This window comes from Orycteropus afer, unplaced genomic scaffold (genome assembly GCF_000298275.1).
Source record: "Orycteropus afer afer isolate SDZICR_OR568_19922 unplaced genomic scaffold, OryAfe1.0 scaffold00373, whole genome shotgun sequence".
In the NCBI taxonomy this organism is placed as follows: Eukaryota; Metazoa; Chordata; class Mammalia; order Tubulidentata; family Orycteropodidae; genus Orycteropus; species Orycteropus afer.
In genome coordinates, this window is record NW_006921960.1 from 2227280 (window position 1) to 2234242 (window position 6963).

The 6963-nt window shown below is 39.2% G+C and overlaps 1 protein-coding gene across 1 annotated transcript in view; it reads right to left on the bottom strand.

Moving 5' to 3' along the window:
• Window positions 1-439: 439 nt before the first annotated feature.
• Window positions 440-6963, bottom strand: part of PLA2G4A (phospholipase A2 group IVA) — a 185651-nt gene continuing 179127 nt past the window's right edge. The window contains exon 18 of the mRNA XM_042782573.1: window positions 440-571. Within this exon, the coding sequence (XP_042638507.1) occupies window positions 440-571 (132 nt within the window). The remainder of the gene's footprint in view (window positions 572-6963) is intronic.

Below are 6963 nucleotides of genomic sequence, written 5' to 3' on the forward strand. Positions count from 1 at the left end.
AAATATATATATATATATATATAAATAAGAAATAGTGTTGTCTCATGGCATGAATAAATCTAGTCAGTGAATAGCATTCACATACAATGCAAAGTCTTAATGAGATTGAACTGTTAAATATTCTATAAAGAAACCATATTTAAAAAAACTCATAAAATAGTTGGTGAGGAATGTTTAAAAATAGAATATATGTTCCTGTAGGTACATCTGGAATTTTATATTGATGGAAAATGTTGTTAAGTGTATTTTTACATAATAAACATCATCTGTTAACCTAACAAACATAATTGTAGTATTCTCATACAGCTAAATAATTGCAACTTTGAGTATCAGTCAGTCTATCATGATCAGTAATACTGTCTGTACTGTGCGTCAAATCCAGTTGTCAAGGAATTTTAAATTGCCTCCAAATCAGAAATTGTTGTCTTCCCAGTGAAAACTATTCTGTGGATTTGCTTAGAAACTCCTTGTTGAAGAATCGTCTTGCCTCAACATTACTGAGCGAAACAGAGCAACGAGATGGATTCTGTCTTCTATATTCAATGCTTTCAATTATGGCATTCTTTATTACCTGGAAATAGAGGCAGAGATGTAGAATTAGCACTGCTAGAAATTCATTTAAACATTTCTTTTGTCAGAACAAAAATCTAATTGGCCTTTTCATTATAGTATTCTCTGAAAGAGAGAGAAAAAAAATTTGTGAGTTATACATGTACACTACTATTCAACATTCCATTACCAGATCACTCTTATGCTCATACCCAGCTACTCTGCTTTTCTTCATCAGAAAAAGAAGTACAAAGAAGTATTCTGGGAAAGTTATAGATTTTGTGCTGATAAAATTGGGAATAAAATATTTGTAACATGGTAGATGACATGAAGAAAGTGATACGATGGAAGCAATAATTCATTACTACCTCTGTAATATGTGTTCTTTACACTCAGTGCCACCAGTTTCTATTGAGTTGATTCTGATTCATGGCAATCTCATGTGTTTCAGAGTAGAACTGTGCTCAGTAGGGTTTTCATGGCTCTGATCTTTCAGAAGCAGATTGCCAGGCTTTCTTCTGAGGTACCTCTGGGTGGATTCGAGCCACCAACCCTTCAGTTAGTAGCCAAGTGCTTAACCATTTGCATGATCCATAGACACATGAAACTTAGGGGCCACATGAAAATAAAGACTTTCCCTAAGTCTAATGAGAAGTCCCTGTGTGGTGCTGAAAGTTAATATATTGGGCTGCTAACTGAAAGGTTGGAAGTTTGAGATTACACAGAGGTATTTTAGAAGAAAAGAAAAAGGACAGTTAATCTAGTTTCAAATAATAAGCTATTTATAATTCTATGGAGTATAGTTCTATGCTGACACACAAGTGGTTGCCTTGAGTTGGAGTCAGTTCAGCAACAACGGGTTTTAACAAGGAGTGAAGGCATTGCTGAAAAATTGCTGCTTTCTCATCGATTGATTGGTTCTACAATCAATGCCAATGGAAGCAGCAGTCAGGACATTAGACGACGTGTAGCATTGGGAAAGTCAGCTGCGAAGGAACTGTTTCAAGTGCTGAGGAGCAACGATATCTCCTTGAGGACTAAGGTGCGCCTGACACAAGCCATGATATTTCCAATTGCCTTGTATGCATGTGAGAGCTGGACAATGAATAAGGAAGACCAAAGAAGAGTTGATGCTTTTGAGTTGTGGTGCTGGCGGAGAATGCTGAAAGTACCATGGACTGCTAAAAGAACTAACAGATCTGTCCTGGAGGAAGTGCAGCCAGAATGCTCCTTGGAAGCAAGAATGGCCAGACTTCGTCTCACCTATTTTGGTCATGTTGTCAGAAGGGACCATTCCCTGGAGAAGGATGTCATGCTTGGTAGGGTGGAGGGTCGACGAAAGAGGGGGAGGCCTTCAACGAGATGGATTGACACGGTGGCTGCGACGATGGGCTCAAGTATAGCAGGGATTGTGGGGCTGGCGTGGGATCGGGCAATGTTTCGTTCTGCTGTGCATGGGGTCGCTATGAGTCGGAAACGACTCGACGGCACTTAACAACAACAACATCGAAATAAATACAGTTATAAAACATGGGTATCCTCTATATAAAAAACACAAAGGCCTATGATTTTATTGATTAAAAAATTATTTTTATTGACATTATTCTTTATATGGGAGCTCTGGTAGCATAGTGCCTAAGGCATTTGACTGCTAACCAGAAGGCTGGTGGTTCAAACCCACCAGTAATTCCTCGGAAGAAAGGTTAGTCAATCTATTTTCGTAATGATACTGCCTCGGCAACCCAAGGAGGGGTCGCAATGAGTCCGGTCTGACTCGACAGCACATAACAACAACATTCTTTATATACATCCACATGAATGATGACCAGAAGAAAACAGACATGACTACAACTTCTAAGAACTGTTCTTGCAATTGTTATCTCGTTTCTGCTATGAAGGCAAACTAGTTAGGATATTTTTGGAAATAAGAGAAAAGTTGACATTTGGCTGAAGAAGTTATTGCAGAACAATAAGAATCGGTGTTGGAACAAAGGCCTGGATATATCTCAGCTCTGTTGCTATTTTTAGAACCCTATCAAAACTAGGAAGATTCTATTCCCTAGGTTTACAGGATTTCATCTACAGTGTGATACAAGTTTCAGGACATTGACAGACAGAGACAAGTTAAAGTGTTGCTCTACACAGTTCCCTCTCTTCTCTACCCCAGGGACTGTTAAAGAACATTGAGATATTATTCTCATGTTTTTTAGCCCTCTGCTATGGGTAAAACTACTTGGAAAGTCTGTGTAGTTCAGGGCCCCATGTTTACGTCTCATTCAGAGTGGATGGGGGTTCCTCAGCCTTGGAGACCTGTGCACAGACAGTCCTCCATTCCCACACCCCCCCACTGGGCATGCTGGGCAGCAGAGAGGAGTGCTGCAGAGGGCAGTACTAACATGCCATGATCGTTCTGTGACATGATTTATGTAGGCCCACTGGAAATGCCCATCTATTCTCTCATGGTGTCTTTCACCAAGAATCGGTCATATTTTGCAAAGAAAACTTTGTCACAGGAATGTGATACTTTTATATGCTTCTTTGTTTAATAATATACACAATTGTTTTCTGAGGAAAAATGCCCCTAAACATTACTGATCCTTGTATATAAAGAAGACATATTTGCTGACACCAGTTTTTCTATGAATAAAAGAAACATGATTAATTTTCAGGTGACACAAGATGCTTCAGGCCTGTAACGGTGACCTTGATCGAAGGGCCGACAGACACAATACTTCTTGGCTGTGTGTGGTTGGGGAATTAGCTTAAAACCTTGAGAATGATACCTTATTTGTAACATGAGAATGATAATACTGTACTAATTTTGGGTTTTGTGCGGACTGGTGCTCATCTATATGAGTTAATTGTACAATGACTGGCATATCAGAAAAAGTCCATAACCAGCATCAGCTACTGACATATGTCATGAAAATGGGAACTCTAACTCTGGTAGCATAGTGGCTAAGACACTTGCCTGCTAACCAGACGGCCGGCGGTTCAAACCCACCAGCCACTCCTTGGAAGGAAGGTTGGGCAATCCTACTTCCGTAGTGATACTGCCTCGGAAACCCAAGGAGGGGTCGCTATGAGTCAGGGCTGACTCAACGGCACATAACAACAACAACAACTTAGACATGAAGCTATGAAGTTAGTAGTGATAAACACACCGTGAACTATCAAAAAGAGCTTGTTTTATGGTATTGCTTAGCAAATCAGTGCTATCAAATGTCCCACTATGTTGTTGCTATTTGCCCTGGAGTCAGACATAACCCATAGTGACCCCTCCTTGGGTTTCTAGGCATTATCACTATGGAAGTAGATTGCCCAACCTTCCTTCCTTCCAAGGAGCGGCTGGTGGGTTTGAACCACCAGCCTTCTGGTTAGCAGTCAAGTGCCTTAGGCACTATGCTACCAGAGCTCCCATGTCCCACTATACCTTCTTTTAATATTTTCCCTGCCTTTCTAGAAAATCATGTCATTGAGTTTTTTGTTGGTCTCCCCTTCTTTAGAACAGCCTAAGAAACATCAATCCTCATAACAGAGCAGTAACCAAGGGATAAAACAAAGCAAATATTTTAATTTCCAAAGAGCTAAAATGTTTTCATAAATAAATGACCACAGGACAACTTATACTGATAATGATCCTATCAGTCTATTATAATTAAGCATGAGCACAAAGAATCATCAATACCAATATCTTGAACTAGACTATTTTCCATAATTAGACATTTGGCAGGTATTCCTAGAAAGAGACAATTCTTATAAGGAAAAATGAACATTTGCATCTGTAACTGTGAAAAACTCAAATCATATGCAATGAGAATGTGCAGGTTGAACCGCTAGGTGGCATATTAACACTGTGAAGCTGTTAATCAGCATCTTCAGAATATAGAAGAAAACAGTCTTTCCTGCAAAAACTCTCATTCTGTCATATGAGCAGAAGGGGCTAATTCAATATTACATCAGTTGCTAAATTCCAACCTTTGGGAATGTTACATGATACAATTAGATGTATTATAAGATAATGTTGTTGTTGTTGTTGTTATGTGCCCTTGAGTAGGACCTGCCCCAGTAACCCCTCCTTGGGTTCCCGAGACAGTATCACTATGGAAGCAGATTGCCCCATCGTTCTTCCAAGGAGTGGCTGGTGGGTTTAAACCACCAGCCTTCTGGTTAGCAGTCAAGTGTCTTAGGCACTATGCTACCAGAGCTCCCATTATAAGATAATAGTGTGCCAAAATGAATCTTCCTACTTTTGTATTATGTTGTTGTGTTTGCCATGGAGTCGGATCTGACTCATAGAGACCCCTCCTTCGGTTTCTGAGGCAGTATTTCTATGGAAGTAGATTGCCCAACCTTCCTTCTGAGGAGTGGCTGGTGGGTTTGAACTGCCAGGCTTCTGGTTAGCAGTCAAATGTCTTAGGCACTATGCCACCAGAGCTCCTATTGACATGCACAGACATCTGCATAAGAAATGTTATAAATTAAGCAGATTCCATTTGCAGAGCATCGCTCCTATACCACCTGATTAAATACTAGTCACTGCATTACAATATGCACTATTAGCCTTGCCTTAGAGATGAGGAAACTGAGGTTCCAAAACTTTAAGTAGATTTTTCCAAGTCACACTCATGACCTACATGGGATTTAAGCATGATAAAAAGCTCATAACCTTGTCTCTACAAGTTTCTTTCACCTTTTGCTTGAAAAGTTAGTAGGTGCAATTAAAAACTGCTTGGTTAAATTGTTAATGAGGAATCAATACTTGATGAGCTGTAAGTCAGGATAGTTATTTTGGAATTCAGTCTATTTTTGGTCAGGCTTTAACGTTTTCATCATAACTTAGATTTTATTTAAACCAGAGTTGGAAGCAGTGCGAGAAATGTAGTTGTTTTAAGTGAAAGTATGCTGCTCCGCGTCATTGCTGTTGAGTCGGACCCGACTCATAGTGACCCCTCCTTGGGTTTCCGAGGCAGTATCGCTATGAAAGTAGATTGCCCAACCTTCCTTCCAAGGAGTGGCTGGTGGGTTTGAACCTCCAGGCTTCTGGTTAGCAGTCAAATGCCTTAGGCACTACACCACTAGAGTTCCTAAAGTATGTTGTTGTTGTTGTTTGCCGTCGAGTCAGCCCCGACTCATAGCGACCCCTCCTTGGGTTTCCGAGGCAGTATCACTACGGAAGTAGGATTGCCCAACCTAAAGTATATATTATTTTATTTCCCAAGTCCAATATGATATGTATACACACCTACAATTTAGTAGTTTCCCATATAAGGACAATTGGGTGATCTACCTCCATAGTGATACCACCTTGGAAACCCAAGGAGGGGTCACTATGAGTCGGATCCAACTCGAAGGCAGTGAGTTTTTTTTTTTTTTTTTTTTTTAAGGACAACCTAAGTTGAATATATGTCACTGCAAGGAATATATAGTTTTGAGCTCACTAGCTTTCTACTGAGGAAAAAAAAAAAAACATAATTGCCATAATATTATCCCTTAGCTTTCTTATGTGTTAGTAGTGTTGGCAGTTTAAAAGCCTAACTCTTATTTTGAGAATTTATGGTCCTTGCCAATAACTCACACATTGACTAACTCATTTTAAAGGTTCACTATCACTAAAGACACAATGTAGCATGTGGCTTTCAGATGTCCACTGCTTGTAAGATATACAATATAAATATATTGAGAAAATGATGTATGCTGTACATTTTGCTAAGCATGTTTTGCATGAATTATCTCATATTATTTTCAAATGAAGGATGAAAATAAAACATCTTAGAATTTTAGGAATGAGCCACGGGTGCTGGGATTTGGCTGCCATGTGTCTGTTTTAAGCACATCTTCACCCAATCACAACACCACCAAATTTTAAATCTGGAACACTGTAACATTATTTTTAAAATACTACCATATAAAACAATTAAGAAGAGAATCTTATTTGAGGGAAAATTTCATGTTTATTAAAGAAATTTATGACTAAACATATCATACACAATTAATCATTACTAATCTCTGGTGGAGCTCTGGTAGCATAGTGGCTAAAGCACTTGACTGCTAACCAGAAGGCTGGCGGTTCAAACCCACCAGCCACTCCTCGGAAGGAAGATTGGGTGATCTACCTCCATAGTGATACCACCTTGGAAACCCAAGGAGGGGTCACTATGAGTCGGATCCAACTCGAAGGCAGTGAGTTTTTTTTTTTTTTTTTTTTTTTTTTTAAGGACAACCTAAGTTGAATATATGTCACTGCAAGGAATATATAGTTTTGAGCTCACTAGCTTTCTACTGAGGAAAAAAAAAAAAACATAATTGCCATAATATTATCCCTTAGCTTTCTTATGTGTTAGTAGTGTTGGCAGTTTAAAAGCCTAACTCTTATTTTGAGAATTTATGGTCCTTGCCAATAACTCACACATT